The sequence below is a fragment of the Kogia breviceps genome, chromosome 3 (assembly GCF_026419965.1).
Source record: "Kogia breviceps isolate mKogBre1 chromosome 3, mKogBre1 haplotype 1, whole genome shotgun sequence".
Taxonomy (NCBI): domain Eukaryota; kingdom Metazoa; phylum Chordata; class Mammalia; order Artiodactyla; family Physeteridae; genus Kogia; species Kogia breviceps.
This window is the reverse complement of record NC_081312.1, coordinates 25,439,274-25,465,002: the sequence shown is the minus strand read 5'-3', so window position 1 is coordinate 25,465,002 and position 25,729 is coordinate 25,439,274. Positions and strand designations below refer to the sequence as shown.

The 25,729-nt window shown below is 42.8% G+C and overlaps 1 protein-coding gene across 4 annotated transcripts; it reads right to left on the bottom strand.

The window, feature by feature from the left end:
- Positions 1–138: 138 nt before the first annotated feature.
- VIPAS39 (VPS33B interacting protein, apical-basolateral polarity regulator, spe-39 homolog) lies at positions 139–25,628 on the bottom strand. 4 transcript variants are annotated; one of them, XM_059057637.2, is made up of 21 exons: positions 25,438–25,581; positions 24,554–24,616; positions 22,598–22,690; positions 21,872–21,974; positions 19,106–19,249; positions 17,739–17,777; positions 17,320–17,384; positions 16,536–16,592; positions 12,823–12,915; positions 12,141–12,174; positions 11,536–11,638; positions 9,157–9,184; positions 7,702–7,775; positions 5,892–5,967; positions 5,313–5,447; positions 4,663–4,704; positions 4,250–4,339; positions 3,092–3,178; positions 2,429–2,518; positions 1,905–2,009; positions 139–1,146 (listed from the first exon to the last, which is right to left on the bottom strand). In XM_059057637.2, the coding sequence occupies exons 3-21, from the start codon at positions 22,688–22,690 to the stop codon at positions 1,126–1,128; spliced, it is 1,479 nt and encodes a 492-aa protein (XP_058913620.1). In that variant the 5' UTR covers positions 24,554–24,616; positions 25,438–25,581; the 3' UTR covers positions 139–1,125. The 4 variants fall into 4 exon arrangements, with proteins under 4 accessions (XP_058913620.1, XP_058913622.1, XP_066884086.1 ...); XM_059057639.2 differs by lacking the exon at positions 24,554–24,616 and having other exon boundaries at positions 25,438–25,628; XM_067027985.1 differs by lacking the exon at positions 19,106–19,249 and having other exon boundaries at positions 25,438–25,603.
- Between the last annotated feature and the right edge of the window lie 101 nt (positions 25,629–25,729).

The window sequence follows — 25,729 nt, the reverse complement described above, 5'->3', positions numbered from 1 at the left end:
GTAAGCACTGTTACTCCACAACCGGAAGTGTTGACAGGCTGCTGAATGCTGTCACCAAGGCAGATTTGTAGTGGTCCCAAGAGATGGGGCAAATGCTTCACTGTTCCGTACAAAATAACTGGGAGGGAAACAGAAGGCACCAAGGAAGAAGCAGCTTTATTAGGAGTCTAGGCATGTCTGGGAAACCCGGTTCAGTCACAGAGAAGAAAGGCTAATATTGGTACAGGAATGCAGGAAACTGACATTACAGAATATCCTCTCGAAAACCAACCATGAAACTAAAACCTCCATCTTAATAGCCTAACAGAAAAGCTGCTGAGTTTAGCCCCGGTGAAACTTGTGGAAGGTCCTAGTGAAATAATGAGGTTTGTGCAGAAAAGGAGAGCTTGCTCCAGCAATGCTGAATCTGAGCTCCATATAAGGTTAGGGGTCTGGGTGGGAGGGAAAGGTAAGGAGGATGCTCTCATCTCTCACACGAGGCCACCTCGGGGTGCAAGTGAGAGAAGAACCACAGTTTCTGTACAAAGGGAAGACCGTGGCAGCAGAGGGACGCTGGCAATCTCTGTCATGAGGCGGAGGACTCTGTACAGTGTGAGGGCGCCTCCAACAGGTCCTGGCAACACTGGCAGCCCTTCCTGAGGCCCCCTGGGAGACAGCCCTTCCGGTTCTGTCCTGACTTCCTTCAGAGCAAAACTGCCAATGTCCAGCACCAAGTCCAGGGTCATAATTAGCTGAGGGGAATGGAGTGGCCACCCTATGACACCTGTACCTCTCAGTCGAGGAGACTTCCTTTCTGGAGCAGTCACTTTCCGCAGACCAAGAGAGATCTTGCCCAATATGGGCCCAATCTAGAAATTATTCCCACCTTCACAGGAGCACCAGGTGGAGAGAGTCTCTCATGAGGCAAAGCTTCAGATCTTGCCCCTCAGAGGATGGCCCCTGGACAAAAGATCGGTCTGAAGCTGTCGGCGCCCAGGTGCTAGCCTCTGTCCCACGGGTAGCAGGCACTGCCTGTTGACGATGGGCCCAAGTGATGTGATGCTTAACTCTCCCAAGAAGAGCGCTCTCTACTTTCACGGGCAGGAAAGGAAGAAATGAGGCAGGTCTCAAGGGAGCTGATGCCACTTAATTCTTCCATCGAATTTGCTGTGAAGAAAACAAACAGCTACAGGTAATGTACGGAAAACAAGGCCCACAGCTACGGGTAGTGTACGGAAAACAAGGCCCACAGCTATAGGTAGTGTAAGGAAAACAAGGATGGAGGAGGGAGGTTGAGGAAATAAATTTTTTAATGTGGGGGGGAGTTCATTCATTTCAAGATGGATTAAATACCTATTCTGTATCTTACAAGCCTTATTTAGGGCATTTATTCTGGTTCTGCCCACCTGAGGACAAAGATTCACTAGCTTTAGCTTGTGGAAGGTTCCAAAATGTCTAACAGGGACCTAAGCTCCACGTTAACAATAAGCTCAGCAATCTTATGCTATGAGAGATGAGTCAGCTGTGTTCCCCAAATAGCTAAAATCTATTTCACCCACTTCTTTCTTCCAACAGGTAAGTCACATCCAGCCCCAGGAAACTATACAGTTTGGATATTCTGAATCTGTAACGTTTGTTTCTAGACTCCCAGTAGTTAGTCCTTCCTACCTGCTACGTTTAACAATGATCAGAGGACTACAATTGTCAGCCAAGGTCCCCACATCACCCTTATGTCATCCCACATCTCAGGAGTGATTTCTGCTGTTCTAACCAGTGCTTTTGCCCTGTAGGCCCATAGGCGACCCTTATCAAGAGATCCACAGGCTTGGCTGACAGCAATCCCATCCAGGCCGTGGGAATATAAACTGTGCTCCTCTATGAACTGTCTACTGACACTGCTGGAGGGGTAAGCTGCAGCTGCTCACCGAGCTGTTGAGAATGGCATCAATCTTCTCTTCCTCGGCAGATCCTTTATCCACCTTGCTCCTGTACGCCAGCAACTGCTGACGATCCTTCAGGTCCCGGCAAGTCTATCACCAAAACAGACAACAATAAAAACCACCAATCAGCCGTCTCCAGAAGGGCCTTTTTCCTTTTGTCACTCCCGTTTTGAGCTAAGGTTCAAGGAGAAGCCAGGAAGCTACAGTGGGATGACAGTGGGGTCAAGCACCCACTGAACTTCATGCTGAAGAGAAGTCTACAGAGGTTACGTGGCTTGATTCAGTTCCATGAATTCTCCAAGTGCAATGAATTTATAAAAGCAGAGAGAAACCAGTCAGAGGGCTGGGAAAATTATACAGGAGTGTTGGTCTCCAAACTAACTCTTGCCAGACCACTTTATCCACTGAGTTGAAACTGACAGACAAACCTCAGGATCTAGGACTTGAGACTATAATCTCCCACTTTCCACTGAGGTCTAACTCAGGGTTTTCATTTCTTACGGACTCACATCAATGACGACATCATGACACTTGAACTTGGTGGCTAAGTTCAACTTTGTGTCCACATCTTCCACCAGATTGACATACTCCTGTAATATCTGTGAAAAGAAGTACTTCTGATTAATGATTCCCAGATGTATTAAACCCAGAGCTCTGAAAGGTAGAAAAAAAATCCTGAAGAAGGAAGAGTCAGTATCTGCAGTCTACAATTCCCATCAATAACCACAGGACTAGTTTTGCAGAGGGAAATGAGGTAGACTCTCTGCAGTACCTCCATGCTCCCCCAGGAAAGAAGGGAAGGGCCCATTCCTCCTTATCCCGGAGCTAGATACCCATGCCAGCAACAGGTGTGCCCTAGATCTGACCCCGTGCTGTGCCCCCTTGCCCTTGATGTCCTTTCTCATTAAGTTCTCTTTTTGTATCATTTGAATAGTATGTCAGAACTCCACTCGGGCTAAACACAGTAGATGCTCCTCAGAGAGGGCAGACTGGGATTACTTCTTAAGGGCAGAGGAGAACTTCCTTCCCTGGCCTTTTCTATGTCAAGGTGCAGTATAGCCATTATGCTGCCTTTAAGATAAGACCAGAGCAGGTCAAGTTTCCCATCGCTGAGCACTAGAGGCTGAAAGTTAGGTTTCCTAGAAGATCCTGTACCCTCTAAGAGCCATTACCTGGACAGGGGCACTGTTCTTGTGCAAAATTTCCACAACCCGATGGAAGCCAATGGGTGCTCTCTTCTTGGTATAGCCCAGCCAGTTCTGAAAAAGGAAGATGGGGTAGCCGTGGGTAGGCCAGACATCTGAGCTAATCTCCCTATGTTTTATGGTCAGACTAGAATAACATGGTGATGAGGAGTGGATGAATGGGAGGTGGGGGAAAGAGAAATGAAGAGAGATGAGAGTTTCAAAAAAGTCAAGGAACTCAGGAGGGTGGAAAAGAGTCAGAGGTATGAAATAAGTTCTTAGATCTATAGGCACGAATGCAGAAAAATGTCTGTGAAATATGGCTAAATAAAATAAGCAATTTACTTAACAACCCCTGTAGTATGAACTTATCTGGGTAGACTAATCCTACCCTTTACATCTTTATATTCATATAAATGTTTACTTGTCCGTTCATGAGGAAAGGTCTGGAAAGCCACCCATCAAACCTTTCACAGTGCTTGCCTTGAGGAAGGGACTGAGAAAGGAACAGGTAGACAATGAAAGAGGAACTTCACTCTTTACCCTCTACACTGTCATATCCTGTTTGATTTTGACACAGGCATATATTGCTTTGGTAGTTTATGTAGCCAATTAAATAACTAATAAAGGGGGAGAACAAAAAACTGTCAAACCCATAAGGGAAAAATGGATATTTAAACATAAACTAATAGAGACATGACAACCAAATGTAATGCAAGATCCTTGACTGGATCCTGACATCAGCAAACAAAAACAAACAAAAAGCAGCTCTAAAGTGCTAATTCATGTGTATGATAATATTCTTATATTAATGTTAAATTTCTTGAGAATGATAATACTGTGGTTACAAATGAGATAAATGCCTAAGTAATTAAAGGAAAAGTATCATGATATCTGCAACTTACTTTCAAATGTTTCAGCAAACGAAAAAAGCGTATGGCAAAAATGTTAACAAATTCGTGAAGCAGGTGAAGACTGTTACCTATTCTTTCAGCTTTTCTTTAGGTTTGAAACTTCGGAAAATAAAAATCTGAAGGAAAAATGTCTACCAGTAGCTAGAACTTGAGACTCCCAGGAGGCATGGGATGACAAGATGGTATCGCCAAGGCATCAGCGGCATGGAACAGTCAGTCCCAGGGCACCCACCTTTGTGGTAAAGAGGGCATCGACATCATGCCAGGCCCGAAGCTTGGCGCGAGCAGCCAGGGCTGTCAGCACATACTGTTTTTCTGGGATCTAGAAAGCAGAGGCCAGGGGAAATTAAGGAGAAATAGAAATGCATCAGGGGAGGTGCTTGAGAATTGTGGAAAGATAAGCAAAAATATTCCCTGGTGTTGATTCTGCCTCTTAAAATCCACAAATCTCTCAGGTTTCCAAGCCCCAGCACTGCTGCAGGCCATTCAGTGAAAACCTTCCCTCACTTCCCACAAACTTCCCCCATTTTCCCCTTAAGCTTGAACGTTAAGGGACTTACTACTGTGCAGGGACAGAAAGCAACATCCACTCCATGTAGTTACTCTGATACTACTTTTACCAAACACTGACTAATTTGTATCTACCTTAAACGTCTTCTTCAGGTTGACCGGACTGCTGAATGTGCCCTAGGATGAAAGTGAAGAAGGAAGTTTAGTGGTATTTCTCAAATACTACCAATCTCCCCTTCTCTTTTCCACTACACAGACAGCCTACATTTCACTCTGTAACCATTTAAACCCGGAAATTAATTTAAGAGAAAAGCTCCATCAGGTCTAATTGGATATCACCATAAGCCAGCTTAAGAGGACTGGATTAATAGGTATGGTGTATTTCCCAACTTTATGCTAATCCTATGATCACTACGATCATGCCCACATGTGGTCATTAAATTTACACCTCTTCAAAAAATTTTTTTGAAGTACCCACAAGTAACTATCCCCCGCTGCTCTCCTCTATACTGTGCGAATCCATTTGAAACTAAGGACCTTTGAACAGAGACTGCTATGGGAGCAGCACTGCTGCATGCCAGCTCACTGGAAGCCATGCAAACCCTTACAGACCTCTTTTCTCCTCTTGGTTCACCCCTGCTGAGAGCCGGGAAAGCTTCCCAGATGGATTGCCGAGAATTATGTGCACCCATTGTAAATAGGATATGCTGAAGTACTGGCTTTGAAATATGCTCATCTTGTGCAGTGAGAATGTGTGGGGCCTTTCTTTCACATTCTGCCTGTACCTCAGCCTCTGTGTAGTGGTAGAAGCAGGAGTAGAAAAGCGTCGTCACTAACGGCATGTTGAGGATAGAAGCTTTGCGGGGGTGCTTCCGAAAGATTTCAGTCTGTCCTGCTGATTCTAGATGTCGATCATTTGCCTGTGGTGGCGTGAGCCAAGTGAAAAAAAAACAATGTCCATGGAGTAGAGGCAGGAGAGAAGCCTTTACTATTACAGCAGTTGTGCTTTCTACCCTAGGAAAGAGGCAAAGAAGAGAAAAAGAAAGAAATTGCCTAGGATAGCCCAGAGGAGCTTAACATCCAGAAAATGATGACAGGTCCAAGTTGGATGGAGGAAGACCAGAAAAATAGTGATGAAATGGAGTTCTGGGATGAAGAGGAAATACTTCCAGGTTAATAGCAAATGAGAAGAAAAAGGATGCCTGAAGACAATGGACAGAAGGCTACCACGTAGAGAGAGAATGAAAGGCTCTTAGAAAATGTAACAGGAAATGACCTATGTGGGCAGAGCAGAAGTCTCCTAGCTGCTGAATGGCAGTGAGCTTTGGCACTGAAGCAGAAAGTGTAGAGATGAGGAGTCTAACCTCGATAATGATCTGACGTTCCAGGAGCGTGTAATGGTCTTGGATGTGTGCAGAATCTTCTGCTGAAAATGGCAAACTGGGAGAGGGCCAGAAGGTTAGTACCTCATTCTCTACTCAAACAGGAAACAAACCCAACTAAACCAAATCACCACTGTAAGCATAAAAAGCTCATGGGGTTTCATAAATCTGATCTCAGTTCACCTTTAGAGCATCCCTGAGAGGCAGAGAGAGAGAAAGCAGAAAATAGAGGAGACCGTTGGCTGGGATTTTATATTTAAGGTTTTGTCAATTTGAGAGGGAGCCTGAAAGTCCACGAAATATACACAGTCACTGGTGATTTTGCTGAGGAATGAATGAGAATCCCCTCATTGTGGGAGTTGGAATGTTTGATGAACGAGTCACTTAGCTAGTGAGTGAGCCTAGCCAGCTGCCTATCATCCACATCCCCGTGAAGCACAGCAGTTCCTGTCATTGCTTAATGCCAATGCTTAACTCTCCTTAAGGGGCACTTACATTTGTTAGCAATTTTTTTTCTGAGCAATTTTTATTGGGGTATAGTTGCTTTACAATGTTGTGTTAGTTTCTGCTGTACAGCAAAGTCAATCATGTTAGCCATTTTTTAATGCAGAGTAATAAGGTAAAATCAAGTTACACAGCACGGCGTTATGTTTGTAGATTAGTAAAGATCTCAGAGCTCTACATAATGTCAAGGGTCCCATCTTCAACACTACATTATATTTTTACACATGAAGAAGTTGAGGGACAAATATTGTCTTGCCTAAAAGCTATATGGTAAGACAGTGAGTAAGGCCAGGAATAGAAGCCAGATTTTAAACTCCCAGTTCCCAGACCTTCCTTCAGAAAGTGCTGCCTTATTCCCCTACTCCACTCACTCCAGGAAGGATTCTGAAATTCAATTACACTCTCCCAGATAAATGTGATCCCCAGCCAATTTCTGGAAGAGATAAAGAAGACAGCAAAAGGTTCCAGTTACTTCACTATTCTAACTTCTCTTTGTTTACGAGAGGCCATACGACGTATCAGCTCAGTAGCTGATAAAGTTAAAATTACGATTGCACTGAAATAAACAAATTTCTAAACGTGAAACCTGGAAATCATGTCACATGAGGAATGACTAAAACAACTGTGACCACTGAACCTCGAGCAAGGTCTACTGGGTAGACTCCACACCTGTCTTGACAGACACAGGGAAGCAAGTTTTAGCTCAATTTAAGGAAGCACTTTCCAATAATGAAGGCTGTCTGACAATAAAATAAGCTACTTCCCAGAGAATTGTGTGCCCCATCACTGGAAGAATAATATGTGGGGCTGGTTTTTACAGGGATTTATATTCTGAATGAAAGCTGGACTGAATCAGTAGTTCTTGGACCGTGGAGTTTCAAGGACCAGTAACACTGAAAATAATATATAAGGTAAAATGTTGCCAACTTTTTCTTTTAATACATAAGGTCACACACAAAAAATTATAACCCATTTTTCTACCAAAAACGGGGTGAAGGAGGAGGGGAAAAAAAATCCCAGAATAAAAGGCAGTCTTTCAAATTAAATAAATTTAACTTTAGGAGAAAACTCTCTACATTGTCCTTATTATTCTCAACTTACCACCTATCAGAGAAAACTCTGTGGAGGACTAGTGTTTGGAACCACTGAATGAGATGATCATTAACGATGACTGTATGATCCACTGTTAGCCTTTCCCTGCAACCATCTATCCATTCTACCCTTTTTTAGTCTCTTCATTGCTCTGTATAAGAGTATTTATAGTTAAAAACATTTCTCCCCCACTTACTCAATGCAGGTCTTAAGAAATTCTTTTCGTTTCTCGGGGTCCTGAATGTTCAAATGCTCTCGATAATGGGTTAGCTACAAAAAAACAGAGAAAGGCTTTGAGCTATTTCTTTTCCTCAGAAGGGCAAGGTAGCTCTGTAAGTAGATTTCCCATGCTTAAAAACTAAGTTCTCATTACCAGAGATTCCTCTGTGAATAGATGAGGGGGCAGCGGGTGGGGAGGAGGGTAAAGAATGATTCAAAATTATTATCTCTAACTGCATTATCCAGTATGGTAGCCACTAGCCACTAGTTTCAAGAAAAAGTTGTTCTTAGGAAATCTTCATACTCTACGGGGATAAACTAAAAGCAGACTATCGGCTTTGCCAATTCCAAAGTTTACAAGGTTGAAAAACCCCAAATTTATATACAACAGCATGCATGCAAAGATAACAGCATGCAATTCAAACATAATACAGAATATGAAGAAAATATGAACGTTTTAGATAAAAATAAGTTATGCAAAACACATTTATTTTTCACTGATTAATCAAACGTCAAAATAACAAACTTTATAAGAATGCTATTTGAAGAAAATTCCTTATAGTTTTGAACCTACAGAAATTAAAAATGTAAACAAAAAGTTTTTCAAAATGATTACTACAGATTCTCAATCATTTTGAGTAGATTTAGATAAAGGGTTTTTGAGATTTTCCCATGCCTTGAACCTTGAATATTAAATACAAGTTCCTTTTACAAAATATCACTGAAAAACATTTTCCTGAATTATATTCTGTTGCACAAAGAAGGTTAAAAATATTTACCACCAACGTGTGGTACAGCGACTAAAAGGACAATCCTGACATTGACGGCACTGAGAAATTCTTACCCCTGCACTATAATGTTCAACTTTTTAAATGGATCCCTGAAGTCTGAATAATACAGTTACATTATTGGTAAAATTTCAGATTTATTTTTGTATTCCAGGAGCTTCTTCTCTAATGGTGAAAATCTGCCCAAAATCAATTTTAACACTTAGTCATTGAGCTCTCAGCCAAAATGTGCATTGGTGCACCACCAGCAGCCTGACCTATCTTCCTTCATGACCTGTATCTGGTTTCTTATCCCTCTTTGCTTTTAGTATTATCTTTAGTATTAGAAGCCAAAACCCTAAAGCTCCAACAAACCAAGAATGGAAAACAACTAGATATTAAGAGACAAATTCCAAATTGACCAGGCCAGTTTTCATTCAGCTCTTAAAAAAAAATTCATAAGCCCAATCAAAACAGCATATAAAAAGAAACAAAATGGTACATCTTCTTTGGATTGTTTTTAGGCTTCCCAGAGGCCTTTCTCTCCTGGATATAATCAATACCAAAGGAAAGAAAATATTCAATCAGTTTGGGATCTTGGAGGCTGGGTTTTGGCTTAGACTTCTGTTTAAGAGGCCCCCAACTGAAACAAAGGCCACACTTACCGCAAGCTCTTCTGTTCTATCTAGGAACCTGGGAAGAAGCAGAAGGGAGCAGGGCATTTTTATTTATTGATGTGTGGCAGTATAACCTCACAAAATAAGATGACTGCTCTAAAAGAAACACAATTCAAACTCATTTGCCTCCATACATAAGATAAGCCCTTCTCTTCTCTTTTATTTATTTATTTATTTATTTTTGGCTGTGTTGGGTCCTCGTTTCTGTGCGAGGGCTTTCTCTAGTTGCGGCAAGTGGGGGCCACTCTTCATCACGGTGCGCGGGCCTCTCACTATCGTGGCCTCTCTTGTTGAGGAGCACAAGCTCCAGATGCGCAGGCTCAGCAGCTGTGGCTCAGGGGCCTAGCTGCTCCGCAGCATGTGGGATCTTCCCGGACCAGGGCTCGAACCCGTGTTCCCTGCACTGGCAGGCAGACTCTCAACCACTGCGCCACCAGGGAAGCCCAAGCCCTTCTCTTCTGAAACTCTCTACTATTCAGCAATCCCTTGAGAACACATGGTGGATCAGGTATCATCGTTCCCCCATCTACCCAGCTGAGCAAAGAGCAAGGACAAGAAGACACTGCAGAGCACTAATAACTGTAATGTTAACAGATCTAACAGAAAGGCTCAGAGCCTCCGCAAAACCTTAGCCCACAGCAGTCTTCTGTTGTTTTTTTTAAAAATAGAGCTGAAGAGTTTTATTTTTTTAAAAATGTATTTATTTATTTGTTTATTTTTGGCTGTGTTGGGTCTTCGTTGCTGCACGCAGGCTTTCTCTGGTTGTGGTGAGTGGGGGCTACCCTTCATTGTGGTGCACGGGCTTCTCATTGTGGTGGCTTCTCTTGTTGTGGAGCACGGGCTCTAGGAGTGCAGTCTTCAGTAGTTGTGGCTCGCAGGCTCTGTAGTTGTGGCTCGCAGGATCTAGAGTGCAGGCTCAGTAGTTGTGGTGCACGGGCTCAGTTGCTCCATGGCATACGGGATCTTCCCTGACCAGGACTCGAACCCATGTTCACTGCATTGGCAGGTGGATTCTTAACCACTGCACCACCAGGAAAGCCCTGTTTTGTTTTTAAAGATGAAAACACTCTTCTCTGTCAGTACAATCTTGGAAACAGATTGTCTATACTGCCCTCTGTTGTTTTCAGGTACAGCATACAATGTGTTTGGTCTCTCCCCAAAGGTGGTAAGGCCTTGGAGAACAAGGACTTGTCTTCTGATTCCTTCTTACCCTGAATGGACCACTATAATTAACATCACTAATCTGGCATAGAGGTGATACTTAATAAAGCCTTGTTGATTAGGAGGGAAGGAAGGAGGGAGGGAGGAAAGGGTTGGGGGAACAACCTGTCTCGATGAACATGTCTTCTGCAAATTCCTGGCTAACCATCTGTAATCTTGACCCTGCCCAGGTGACCTGCTTTCCCCACCTTAGTCTTCGGGGCAGCTCATCACTGTGCTGAAGCCATGGGGTAAATGAAGTTACCTTGGGCCACATGTCAGCCTAAACAGAGGTTCCAACCCATTCTCTGAAAGTGAAGAAAGGACATAAAATAGTCCCTACCAGTTGAAATGAGACAGGGAAGAAACACACGATAGAAGACAGCCGCCCCCAGTAGATACACCTACGTCTTGCCTCTCTAACTATTGGAATCCTACCTAGTTTCACAGGCCCAACTCAATTCCTAATCACTTCCATGAGGCTCTCTGCAGATATCCTGATTGAAAATTATATTTGCTTCTTCTGCTCTTCCACTGTACTTCTCACTGGCATCACTGGGTACCAAGTAATAAAAGATACCTTTATTCTAGGTCTTTTGTAAGAAAATACTTAATAAATATTAATACTACAGACTAGGCATTATGTTGAGTGCTTTACACACACGAACTCTTTTCATCTTCATAATGACCTGTGGGGTGGGTATCATCATCTCCATTTTACAGATGTGAAAACTGATGCTTGGAGAGGTTGAGTAACCTGCTCAAGGTCACACTATGAACTAAGTGGTGGAGACAACATTCAATGCAGGTGCTTGACTCCAGAGCCTGGTTCTTAACCACCTGCTGCACGGTCACTTTATCACAGGTTGTGGTTCATTATTAGTTATCCCATCACGTTTCTTTTTTCTTTCTTTCTTTTTTTTTCGGCCGTGCTGTGTGGCTTGCAGGATCTTAATTCCCTAACCCGGACTGAACCCTGGCCCTGGAGAAAAGTGCCAAGTCCTAACCACTGGACCGCCAAGGAATTCTCCCATCACGTCTCAATATCCCGTCTGATAAGCATTTCCATAAAAGAGGGGCAGTGTCTTCTCTTTCTTTGTATTATCGCCCAGAGTGCTTTGAACAAAGTACTTAATGAACTTTATAGACCAGATGATCAGTTCTTACCTAAAGAGGTCCCAAAGCAGCTTTTGATCCCCTATCTCCTTAAGGAAGTGAATGAGATGTCTCAGGGCAACCTGCCGCACTTCCAGCTCTCGGAAGAGGATCTCTAGCAGGCAGGAAGAAGGAGTTAAATGGGGAAAGATCAAAGCCTATTACTCAATAGGAAATTGCTCTCCCTACTCACACATTCCAAACATGATCTCCTCAAAATCCATCAGAAGCTAGGAATGGTTTTCTATGGTGCCCATCCCTATGGCTCAACCCACCAGCAACATACTCCATGGTCCAGGGCAATGCTTAGCCTTTGTGTTAACTTTTCAGTTCTCACCAACCCAAACATCAGGCACTGAGCACGGACTTTCACATCCTCAAACCCACACAGTCTGTCCAATAAATGGAGGGGCTTTGTAGTTACTGTAGTTATCACCCTAAAGGAAGAACAACTGCCCTTGGGGTTGTGATGTGTACTCAGACGTCTCAGGTCACCCCAGCTGTCCCTAAAGTAGACTTGATGCTGGTAAATTCTGGTATGAAAGCCACAATGCCATTCTCCCTTCAAATGTAGTAGACACCTTACTGACTGAAGATTTCCCTCAAACCATGCTCACCTTTGCTCAGTGTCCTCTTCAGGAAGATTAGAACCTAGAGGAAAAAGAGAACCAAGAATGAATTATCCTGTGTAACCTTCCAAACACAAGGCCCTGCCTGAGCACCTGATGTCTAGGAATGAGGCCAGCAACTCATTAGGAATCTCTGCCGGTCTATACAACAGGTTTCTCTATGTGATAGAAAGACAGGTGATGGACATATGGAATGAGCTGTGTCTTTGGAGTCCACATACCTGTGTCCCTACTGGTGACAGGCACCTCCCTTCCTGTGTGAGAAGCTGCTTTCACATCTCTCCTCCTTCAGATTATCTCTGAGAACACAAAGTGGCCAACCTACTGCTTCTGGGTCATAATCAAGAGTGCCACACACAATGCATATCCTGCCAGCTAAGCCTCAGAACATGTACTTCTGAGAATCTTCCACTTCAAGAGGAAACCCAGGGTCTCTACTTGACATTACCAACAAGGACCTACTGTATAGCACAGAGAACTATACCCAATAGTATCTGAAAAAGAATAGCTACATATATAACTGGATCACTTCACTGTACACCCGAAACTAACACAACACTGTAAATCAACTATACTTCAAATAAAGAGATTTTTAAAAAATCTATTCTGATTAGACTTTCAGAAACTAATGAAAACAATACTTAAACAACAAACAAAACCCACAACTCACCGCAGTAATGACATTTCCATCATGCATGCTTACTGCTTCTTCTAGGAGTTGTAGCTTGTCCTGTAAGGAGCGGAATCTTTCCAGGGAGCAGACCTGGCAGAGTAAGAACAGAATTGGTGTGCAAGGAAGAAGACAATTTCCTATATTCATTTGTCACTGGATACTGAAGAATGGGCAAGAATAAACTAAAATGTCCCCAAGGAGAGCTTCTTTGTTTTTACACAACAGCCCCCAGCACTCTATGAGCCAAGAGATTCCCATCACACCCTCCCTAGTTCAGCCTTATGCCCTAGAAGATGCTGATGTCCTGATGAACTCTTGCCAAAGTCAACGGGTAGAGAGCTCACTTGTTCTCTTTTCCTTTTTCTTTAAATCTGGTTTTTCGGTTTGTTTGTTTGGTTGTTTTTTTTCAAACCCTTGTGTCCAGGGCCGACTTTCAGTAGGTCGCGCTGAGGGAGCTGCTCTGCTACGAACAAGATGCCGACCCAGAAGCAGGTCGTCTATGAATAGTTTAGGACCAGGTTCCCCAGGAACATGTGGTGTGTGATGGGCAAGGCGGCGGCCGCCTTTCCAGCGGCACCCCATGTCCTAGGATGAAGGGCTCTCTGCACCGGACCTCGGTCCTGAAGTGCCACAGGGTACGCCACGCCACCGGGGACAGTGGGGGACCAGCTATCTGAGGCCAACTTGTTCTCTTTTTAATGAGGCATAATTTACATAGCATAAAACTACCCTATTTAAGTGTACAGTTCAGTGAGTTTTGACAAGTAAATAATTCCAGGTAACTACTACCACAATCAAGATATAGAACATTTCCATCACCCCAGAAAGTTCCCTTGTCCACTCTGATGTCAATACCCTTCTCCCATCCCTACCCCCCAACAACCACTGCTGTTTTGTCACTAAAATTTTGCCTTTTCTAGACTTTCAGAAAAACAGAATCACATAATATGTACTCTTTTGTATCTGGCTTTTCACTCAATATAATGTTTCTGAGATGGATCTATATGTTGTGGTATTAGTAGTTTGCTCCTATCTACTGGTGAGTCATTTTCCATTGTATGGGCATACCACCATTTTTTAATCCATTTACTTACTGATGGATATTTGAGTTATTTCCACTTTAGGGGCTGTAACAAATAAAGTTACTATGAACATCTGTGTACAAGTCTTTGTAGGAACATATTTTCATTCCTCCTGGATTGTAAATGTCTAGTAGTGAAACTAAATGTGTTTAATTTTGTAAGAAACTGTCAGACTACTTTCCAAAGTAGTTTTACCATTCTACCTTCTTGCTTGCACTGTATGAGAGTTCCAGCTGCTCCACATCCTCCCAATGCGTGGTAAGATCAGTATTTTTAAATTTAGCCATTATAGTGGCTGTATAGTGATATCTCAGTTTTAATTCATGTTTTCTTGATAACTGATAATGTTGAGCATCTTTTCAAGTGCTTACTGGCTATTCATGCATCTTTTTTGTGATATAACTAGTCAAATCTTGAGCCAATTTTTATTTATTTATTTTTAAAGATTTATTTATTTTTTATTTAATTTATTTTTGGTTGCATCAGGTCTTAGTTGTGGCACACGGGATCTTGGTTGAGGCATGCAGGATCTTTCGTTGCCACATGGGCTCTTCGTTGCAGCATGCGGGCTTCTCTCTAGTTGTGGCATGTCAATTTTCTCTCTCTAGTTGTGGCATGCAGGCTCAAGGGTGTGTGGGCTCTGTAGTTGAGGCGCACGAGTTCCAGAGTGTGTGGGCTCTGTAGTTTGCAGCACACAGGCTCTCTAGTTGAGGCACACGAGCTCAGTAGTTGTGCCTCGTGGGCTTAGTTGACCCATGGCATGTGGGATCTTAGTTCCCTGACCAGGGGTCAAATCTGCGTTCCCTTCATTGTAAGGCAGATTCTTTACCACTGGACCACCAGTGAAGTCCTCTTGAGCCAATTTCTAAATTGGATTGTTTGGGACTTCCCTAGTGGTGCAGCGGTTAAGAATCTGCCTGCCAATGCAGAGGACATGGGTTTGATCCCTGGTCCGGGAAGATCCCACATGCTGAGGAACAACTAAGCCCATGTGCCACAACTACTGAAGCCTGTGCAGCTAGAGACCGCCTGCTACAACTATTGAAGCCCGCGCACCTAGAGCCCGTGCTCCACAACAAGGGAAGCCACCACAATGAGAAGCCAGTGCACTGCAACGAAGAGTAGCCCGCGCTTGCCGCAACTAGAAAAGCCTGCGGCGCACGGCAACAAAGACCCAACACAGCCAAAAAGATTTTTTAAAGTTTTTTTAAAAAAATAAATTGGATTGTTTATCTTCTTATTACTGAAGATAATTCATTATTTTTTTATATACATATTCTGGATAAAATCCTTTATGACACATGTATTTTGCAAATATTTTCTCCCAGCTATGGTCTTTTTGTGGTTTCTCTCGTTTGTTTGTCTGTTTGAATTTATTTTATTTTATTTATTTTGGGCTGTATTGGGTCTTCGTTGCTGAGTGAGGGCTTTCTCTAACTGCATCAAGTGGGGGCTACTCTTTGTTGAGGTGAGTGGGCTTCTCATTGCGGTGGTTTCTCTCGTTGTGGAGCACAGGCTCTAGGCATGCAGGCTTTAGTAGTTGTGGCTTGCAGGCTCTAGAGAGCAGGCTCCGTAGTTGTGGCACACAGGCTTAGTTGCTCCATGGCATGTGGGATCTTCCTGGATCAGGGCTCGAACCCATGTCCCCTGCATTGGCAGGCGGATTCTTAACCACTGTGCCAGCAGGGAAGCCCGTCTTTTTGTGTTTCTAACAGTGTTTCTAAAGAACAAAAGTTCTTAATTTTGGTGAAGTCCATCTTTTCAATTTTTCCCTTTCCATTTGATGGTTTTTGTGTGCTTAGGTAATAAATCTTTGCCTAACCCAAGGTCACAAAGAGTTTCACCTATATTTTCTTCTAATTTTATAGTTTTAGCACTTATTCTACATTTAGGTTTATGATCCATTTTGATCCATTAATTATTATGATGTCAATTCTCCCAAAATTGGTATATAGTTTCAATGCAATCAATCCCAATCAAAATCCCAGCAGCTCTTTTGTAGACACTGACAAGCTGACAGTAAAATTTATATGAAAATACAAAGGATCTAGAATAGCTGAAATAATTTTGGAAGAGAAGAATAAAGCTGAATAACTTATATTACCTGATTTCAAGATTTACTACAAAGCTACAATAATCAAGGCCTTGGTAATGGCATAAGGACAGACAAATAAATCAATCAACTAGAAGAGAGTCCAAAAAGGGACCTACATATATATGGTCAATTCATTTTTGACAAAGGCACCAAAGTAATTCAATGTGGAAAGAAGTCTTTTCAACAAATAACTGCTGGAACAAACGGAGAACCACATGGGAAGAAATGAATGTCAATTTTTACCTCACACTATATACAAAAGTTAACTCACAATGGATCAGACCTAAACATAAAAGATTGTTCTCACTCTTAAAGGCACTACTTTTCACTCTCATCCACCACTCTTTTCTCCCTTCCCCATCAAAGCAACACTAAACCCTGGAGAATCAGAAATTTTGCAGCTGACTTGTCATCTTAGTGGATTGATTTTCCTCCTGAAAACCACTTCATTTAACAAATATAACTGAAGAGAAAGGTCAAGCTGCCTAACTTCCTAAAAAATCTTACAAGAATTCTCTCCCCAGTGGCCTTACCTTGCCCTTCCGAAGGCGTCGCACTGTGTCACTGGGGCTCCAATCATTGCTGTAATCCTGGAATATTAGCAACGTATGAATCCCAGGAAGTTAAGGGATCAGAATTATAAGTATGCCTGCTCCTCATCTCAAACTCATAATCTTAGTCCCTAAAGGGAAGATATTTTGTGTTAGGAAATGGATGAAAAAACAAGAACTGGGATGGTCTTGTTCTGAGTTTCTTAAGGAACTAGAACAGAGACAATAAAGGCAGGAGGAGTTGCATCATACAGGGGAGAATGGATCAACTAACAAAACCAGCAATGCTATGCCTAAGTGGTTCAGGATTTCAACCCCTAAATGCAGTTTTGGGACTCTAATTAACGGCTTTGCCAACAGAGGGAAAGAGAGAAACATGTTCCTTTTTTGGACCTTATGATATCGTTTCTTCCTTTTGAATCGATTTGCTTTTTTATGTGCTTCATGGGAATATGAGTTCCACCAAGCTTCCAGACCACAGTGATGATCAAAAGTTTCAAAGTACAACCTAAAAAAAGGCAGCATAATGGGTAAGGAAAGTGTGCCAGGACTGGATCAGAAAATAGAGATTCTGAGCCCAAGCTCTACCATTTAACTAGCTGTGAGACTCCAGGCAAGTTCTAATGTTTAGAAATCCAGTTTTCTTACCTATCAAAGGGGTTTAAAATAATACCTGCTCAAAGATTTGAGAAAATCAAGCAAGATAACATACGTCAAAGTATGTCAAACTCTGTAAAGATATAACACAGTGTAAGATATAACTCACCTTATACTCCCCCTTGGGTCTCCCTAGCTCTGGAGCATAGCTCTTGGCAGGTGTGTCTGACAGAGCTGAAAAAAGAACAGGCAACTGATTCAGAAGGGTACCATCTCCTGCCATTCCCTTCCTCTACTGCTTCCTTCTCAGGCACATTTTTTTTTTCATTTGGCCCCCAAGGCATCATTATGGCCCAAAGTAGATCCCATTCCTCCCCCAAAGACAGCATCCCTAGAAGTTACCCTTTGCCCCTGTAACCAGAATGGTCTTGACCTCCTTACTCAGCATCAGAAAATTTTTCTAATAATGATGATAGATTCAGAAGAAATGTCACCATCTAATTATCACTTGTCCCCATGACTCCCCAGGTTGTACCCCAGATCAGTAACATCTCCCACAGTAATCAAGAGAAGAGGGTCAATGCCTACCATCAGAGAGGGACTGGAAACTTCCAGGTCTAGTTCTCCCTAAAGGTAAAGTACACATAAGGTCAACAGTTCAAGTCAGAGCCATTCAGACTTGGTTAAGGATGCAGTGCACATAGAACATTTTTATGCAATATGAGAACTTAGGCTTAAAAAAAGTTTTTATTCAACTTCAGAAATTTGAGGTGCTACGAAAAAATAAAGGCACTGAGGAACAGTTTTTAAAATTGTGGTTAAAATATACATAACGTGGGCTTCCCTGGTGGCGCAGTGGTTGAGAATCTGCCTGCCGATGCAGGAGACACGGGTTCGTGCCCTGGTCCGGGAAGATCCCACATGCCGCGGAGCAGCTAGGCCCGTGAGCCATGGCCGCTGAGCCTGCGCGTCCGGAGCCTGTGCTCCGCAACGGGAGAGGCCACAACAGTGAGAGGCCCGCATACCGCAAAAAAAAAATATATATATATACATAACGTAAACTTTACCATTTTTAAGTACACAGTTCAGTGGTACTGAGTACACCCACACTGCACAATCATCACTACTATCCATCTCCAGAAACTTCTCATCATCCCAAACTGAGACTCTGTACCCATTAAACAATAACTCCCATTCTGCCTCACTCTCATCCCCTGGTAACCACTATTCTACTTTTTATCTCTATGAATCTGACTATTCTAGGTATCTCATAGAAATGGAATCATACAGTATATGTCCTTGTATGTCTGGCTTAATTCACTTAGCATAATGTCCTCAAGGTTCATTCATGTTGTAGCATGTATGAGAATTTTGATCCTTTTTAATGCTGCATAATATTCCACTGCACATACATGCCACATTTTGCTTATTCATTCTTCAGTCAATGGACATTTGGGTTGTTTCCATATTGTGGCTATTCTGAATAATGGTATTATGAACACTGGTGTATAAATATCTGTTCAAGTCCCTGCTTTGAACACTATTCGGTATATACCTAGAAGTGGCCTGCTGGATCATATGATTGTTCTATGTTGAATTTTTTGAGGAACTACCAAACTGTCTTCCACAGTAGTTGTACCATTTTATATTCCCACCAGCAGTGCACAACGATTTCCAACAGAAACGCACAGGGGTAGGGAGGAATTTTGACCTAGCCGAATTTCTTCAGTACCTGTCACAGGGTTAATGTCAGTTTTGTTCATCATGTTCTAGAAACCCAGTCCAACCCCTCTGAATTTCCCTCATTTCTGCCCTTCCTGGTCCCCAACTGCCAGCTCCAAAGATTTTTTATCCCTCAATAATCTTTTTCTTACAGAGTAAATGAAAATTATAGCCTCAGTGGTTTTTTTTTAAAAAAAGAAAAGGACTCCCTGTCCCTTTAACCATCACTCTACCTCTAAAAAAGCTGCTCAGGGAGTAGGTAGAAGCAGGTTTGGGTAGTTGTGCATAGGATGAGAAGCTGTTTTGGTTCTTTAGCTGTTCACGCTCATGGTTTGACCCACTATTACTAGCAGTCTCTTTGATGGACCATGAGATACCTGTAAGATAATAAGATCTAGATCAGTAATTCATCCAAAATAACGCCTTGGCATCCAGCATTCCAATAAACTCTAAAAGCTTTTCATCAGAGGCTCTGGTCCCTTGTCAACATGAACTTAAAAAATTGGGGCAGGGAGAAAGGACAGAATCAAACAGACCAATCAAAAGAAAAAAGGGGCAAAGGAACTGAATAAATGGAACACAGAAAAGGAAATACAAGTGGTTATTAAACATGTGAAAAGATGCTCAACCTCACTCTTAATGAGAGAATTACACAAAATAAAAGTACACTGAGATACCACTGGCCCGCTATAAGATTGGCAAAGACCCAGAAGTCTGGTAATACCTTGTGTTGCCAAGGCTGTGGTAGAGAAAGGAATACTCTGACACTGCTGGTGGGAGTGCAAACTGGTGCAACCCCTGTGGAAGGCAACTTGGCAATATCTAACCAACACAGATGCAAATACTCTCTGCCAGTAATTCCACTCTAGGAATTGATCTTTCGGACACTCTTATATGGGCAAAATACAAGATTATTGACAGCAATATAAACAACAAAAGATTGGAAACAATCTAAAGTTCATCAACAGTGGACTGGTTAAATAAATTATGAGAAATCCATACAATGTATACTACGCTGCTATTTTTAAAAGAGAAGAGGCAGAATGAGAAAGCTCTTTATGTACTGATATGGAAAGATCTTCAAGCTATACTGTCAAGTGAAAAGAGCAGGGTATAAAGTATGCTACCACTGGTGTAAAAAAGGGAGTAGAAATATTTATTCCTATATGTATTTCCAAATGCAAAAAGAATCTTTAGATGAATACACAGAAAGCAAACAACAGTTTTCTTTTTGGGTGGCCAGGGCCTGAGAACCGAGTAGATGCATGACAGTGGGGGAGGGAAACTTCACTGTATGCCTTAAATACTTTTTACTTTTTAAATCATGTGAAAGTATTTCCTATTTTATTTTAATTTAATTTAATTTTTTTATTTTTTTTGTGGTACACGGGCATCTCACTGTTGCGGCCTCTCCCGTTGCGGAGCACAGGCTCCGGACGTGCAGGCTCAGCGGCCATGGCTCACGGGCCTAGCCACTCCGCGGCATGTGGGATCCTCCCGGACCAGGGCACGAACCCATGTCCCCTAGCATCAGCAGGCGGACTCTCAACCACTGCGCCACCAGGGAAGCCCAGTATTTCCTATTTTTTAAAAAAAACCTTGGGCTTCCCTGGTGGCGCAGTGGTTGCAAAACTGCCTGCCAATGCAGGGGACACGGGTTTGAGCCCTGGTCTGGGAAGATCCCACATGCTGCGGAGAAACTAGGCCTGTGAGCCACAACTACTGAGCCTGTGCGTCTGGAGCCTGTGCTCCACAACAAGAGAGGCCGCAATAGTGAGAGGCCCATGTACCGCGATGAAGAGTGGCCCCCGCTTGCTGCAACTAGAGAAAGCCCGTGCACAGCAACAAAGACCCAACACAGCAAAAATTAATTAATTAATTTTAAAAAAATCCCCCCACTGAATTAGCAGAGTTTTTAAAAAAACAGCCTTTAAAAATACACTTAAGGGGCTTCCCTGGTGGCGCAGTGGTTGAGAGTCTGCCTGCTGATGTAGGGGACACGGGTTCGTGCCCTGGTCCGGGAAGATCCCACATGCGGCAGAGTGGCTAGGCCTGTGAGCCATGGCCGCTGAGCCTGCGCGTCAGGAGCCTGTGCTCTGCAACGGGAGAGGCCACAACAGTGAGAGGCCCACGTACCGCAAAAAATAAAATAAAATAAAATAAAATAAAAATACACTTAAAAGTCAGATGAATGGACTTCCCTGGTGGCGCAGTGGTTAAGAATCTGCCTGCCAATGCAAGGGACACGGGTTCAAGCCCTGGTCCGGGAAGATCCCACATGCCGTGGAGCAACTAAGCCCATGTGCCACAACTACTGAGCCTGTGCTCTTAGAGCCCGCGCACCACAACTACTGAGCCTGTGCTGTAGAGCCTGCGAGCCTAGAACTCTGCAACAAGAAGCCCGAGCACGGCAGTGAGAAGCCTGAGCACTGCCTGCCAGCAGCAACGAAGGCCCAAGGCAGCCTGAATAAGTAAATAAGTAAATAAATGAAAACATTTTTTTTAAAGTCAGACGGACTCTGCAAAGGTGTTAAATGGTATTATAGAACAGCTAGGCAGTGAGACTTGGTGGCTAAGGAAATCAGTTCTGCCAGCCAGTTATGAGCATTTCAGTCAGCAATTCCCAAATATGACTGCATATCAGAAGCATTTGCAGTGCTTATTATCAGTTGAGACCCCACCCTACCCCCCAACCACCCCATCCCCAAGACCTACTGAAGCAGAGTCTCTGGAGTGAAGCCTAGAAATCTAATTTTAACAAGCACCCCAAATAAGTATGAAATAGCCAGCCAAGCATTAGCCCTAGGGTAGCAGGCCTAGATAGCCGTATGGAAACTACAGCTGTATTTCCCCAGTATCTTCTCCTGGGTTAAATTTCCAGATGTATGCCCAACTGAAAATAGTTTAGCCTCATTCCCTTTCCTGACGAGTATTGAGGAGACTTTACTAGTGGTAAGAACCCTGAATAATTAATCCTTCCTAGGGCCTCTTCTACTTACTTCCCACAGGTTCCCTGCTCCAGCTGACTCTCTCCAGGTCATCGTCATCATCATCATCCACGAAGTCTCGAAGGCTATTCACTGCCCGCTTGGATTCCTTTAACTGCAGACAGACATAAGGCAGGGCACTCAGGCAGTCACCACTTCTCACCTCTCTTCTCTGACAGCCAAGAAGGCTGAGGAACTGGGACTTGAAGATGGCCAACATTTTCACCCTCTGCAACTGAAAGCCTAGCCTGCTAGACATTTGCCAAGAAAACAATTTGCTTTCTAGCCAACACTGGAGTCCAGTGGCAAAAGGTTAGGAGGAATCAAAGCAGCTTTTGAATTCTAATCACACTCCTGGTATTGACTTGCTTTGTAGTGAGGTTATCCATCTCTCCAAAAATGAATCTGCTTCTCCATTTGTAAAATAGACACAATAAAGACAAACTTCAATCCAGTTCATCCTTCAAAAATAATAAATTATATCACATGATAAGACTTAGGGTTCTTGAAAAACAAAACTCAAAGAAATGAATCATCTTAAGAATGTAAAGGAAAAAGGGCAGAGAGTTGGTTTTTACAATCCCCCTCTTTTCTCAGGGTTCTTTTCCATGAAGATTTTTCTAAAGATCTGACTGAAAACACTTCTGAGCCTCATGGAGACAGGTTACTGAGGATGCAAGGGGAAGGGTACACAGTGAAAGAGGGTGAGACCTTCAGCAATTGTTCATGGAAACCTACCTGTGAGAGCTCATCATCTTCGTCATCAAAGGTGAAAGCCTTGAACTTGGAGCTATTCCAATACTCCTCCTCATCACCCTTTGTCCGATTCATCTGGAGTGAGAGGAAGATAGATATATGTCCCTTTCTGGATTCCCCTCAAAAGAGCTCCAAAAGCTTTAAGTTCCTAGACTACAAACTCCCCACAGTAATCAGAGATGTATGAAAGTGTCTGGTAAAGCAAATACTGAACATGTCATATAAAATCAGATCCTTGGGTCTCCAATCAAATAATTCTTTTGATCTTCTGATTACCCACAAGTAGTCATTCATTCCTAGAGCAGCTACTTTCTTCATGGCACTCTCTCAGGTGCTGTAAGGAATATTTAAAGTGCAAAAAATAGTCCCTCTCTGAAGGACCCTACAACAGAACTCGGGTATTCAGCATAGGTTATGTATAAAGGTAATAGTACAAAGCAGGCAAGTGTTAAAAGAATGCATCATGAACTTTGCTGAATATACAATATCAAAGCATGAATAAAACAGATAATAACTGCATTCATGTACTCAACATATAACTATTGAGTGCCATCTCTGAGGCAATGTTCTAGGCTCTGGGAATACTACAGTGAATAAAACTGACATATATCTTGCTCTCATGTGTGCTTGTTAAATGCCTGAAGGCAAGCAAGCAATTAAAGGAAGCTAAATTATCCCCCTTGTACCTTCAAATCATGATTAATTTATTAACAAGTATTGGCCAAAATGTGGGAAATGAGGGCATGGCCAAAAAAGTATATAAAGAATCAGTCAAAACACGACAAGTCCCTCTCATAACTACTCTAAAATTAGATTTCACCCCGAAAAAAAAGTTTTGCCTTAGAATTAAAGACTAAACGATCAGTGCCAGCTGGATTAGAGTGAAAACTGATGTAAGCCAAGAACCAGGTACTGAACCTTCCACAGCACCCAAAATAACTCCAAAGTCTACAAAGTGTCAAATTCTAAAGTATCAATTTGCTTTTTCTTTCATCTCAGTAGCACCTTTCTCAGTAGAAGGTTAAGAAACTCTCATCATGGCAGCCCCATTGAGGCTCCCAATGGCCCTTAACACACTCTGCTCTCACTGTGTTTTCAGGGGATCTAGGGATGGCACAGGTAGGATGAGAATTTTTTACTATCTGATCCTTTCCCATTGTGGACATCACTAATGGATTTCTACTGAACCCAAATATGGCTTAAAAATCTTTTTGTATATTTAACCCAGGGAGTCAAAACCAAATAAAAAAGCTAGCAGAAACAATAAAATCATCCCTTATATTGGAACAAGCATAGGCTTTGTAGTCAGGCAGACTTGAATTCAAATGTCGCTTCTCCAATTCTGAGCAAACTGGGTAAATATTGTTATTTACTTCTAAGCCTTGGAGAAAGTGATATCCTAACCTCACAGGGTTGCAGTGAAGAACAGGAGTCAAGAAACAGCTAACAAAGTGCCTAGTATAAAGGAAATACTAAATGTTAGTTCTTTTTAGTATAGGGTATCTTCTGCCATCTTTCTATCTCGGCCATCTGCAAAATTTGGGCATAACAATAGAAACCTACCTTTGAAGACTGGTGTGAGACTTAAACCAGTTAAAACAATACATGTAAAGCACATGTGCTGACAGAAAATTAATGTTCAGTATTAATTTTTATTATTAATAAATCGCTATCTTGGAAAAAGCTAGAAGAATATTTCAAAGCATTCCTGAAGCTTAAAAAAATTTTGATACAAAAATTCTGAGTAGCCATCACAAACACTGAAGGTGTGCATACAGCAGGTAAATGCCTCTGGTACTGATGCCGGTTATAAAGCACTTTGTAATCCTCAGAACAAACCTGTAACGTAGGCCTGGCAGATTCCATTTCACCGATGAGGGAAATGAGACACAAAAGGATTAGTTATCAAAGTATTAAGCTAAAGCTAGCTGCTCCTACCTAATCCAGGTTTTCTGTCTCCTGGGTCATTTCCACTCTGATTTGCATGGTCCTTTTATCACTCTAGGGAAAACGAGGGCAGGTCATTACTACAGTAAATAAATAAATGTAAACATCTACGGATAGGCATAGAATGTGTCTAACAAACCCAAAAATCCACCAGAGGATTTCTGGAATCTTTTTAAACCATGCAACAGCAGTGGACATCTGACACTTATCTGTACTTCTAGCGCCAAGTCAGAACACAGATTTACTTAGCAAGTAAAAAGATAATGATTTAATGGTTCTAGAATTTATAAAGCAACCAGGTACAATTTTAAGAAGGACTGAGAAAGCTGCTTCAACATGATTTAAAATATTTCAAAGGCTTGTCCTTGTCACTTGTTTACTGAGACCCCACCATATAGGGTAGTAGATCCGAGGGAAGAACAAGAACACGACAAAGAAAGGAAAACGATTCAAACAAAAATATCTTAACCAACACGCTCCCGGCCTTAGGACACCCCAGAAACCCGCTACTGAGAAGTTACATTCGGATTCATTTATCATTTTTTTAGAGCCAGGCTACGAACTGAGACGAGGAAATGTGGGTTAAACTAGGAAGACTCTACGGGCGAACGTCCAGGAAACACGGATCAACCGCAGTGGCCAGAGCCCAGAACCCTGGTACAGTAAATGCTCGTTCAAAATCAGCTGTCCGGGCTCACTCGCGGCCCCAACCCCCAGTGGACAGTGGCTCCCAGCCCACGGGTCGCCGGGACTGGAATAACAGAGTCAGGTCTGGCGGGTCTAGGGACGCCTCAGAGAACAGGGTGAAAGGATATGGATGCGGAGAAGCTTCACTTGGCCAGATATGTGGCCCAAGGGCTTTGGGACACCCTCACCTCTTCCACACCGAGCCCTCCCTCTCAGGTCAGCGTCAGAGTCCTCAGCCCTTGGACCGGCCTTCCTAGACAGGCTATGCGGCATAGAAAAGAGGCGGAAGGGGATAGTCCCGGGGAGAGGCGGTCGGTTGTGGGGATGAAGACCGTGGGGTCAAAAAAAGCGGCCGCAGGGCATGCTGGAAGTTGTAGTTCCTTCCGCCTCTGTCATCGGGCGCTGCCTGGACGGGCCACAGGAGCCTATTGACTACAACTCCCAGAATCCACAGCATACCGTGCTTAAGTCTTTTCCTCT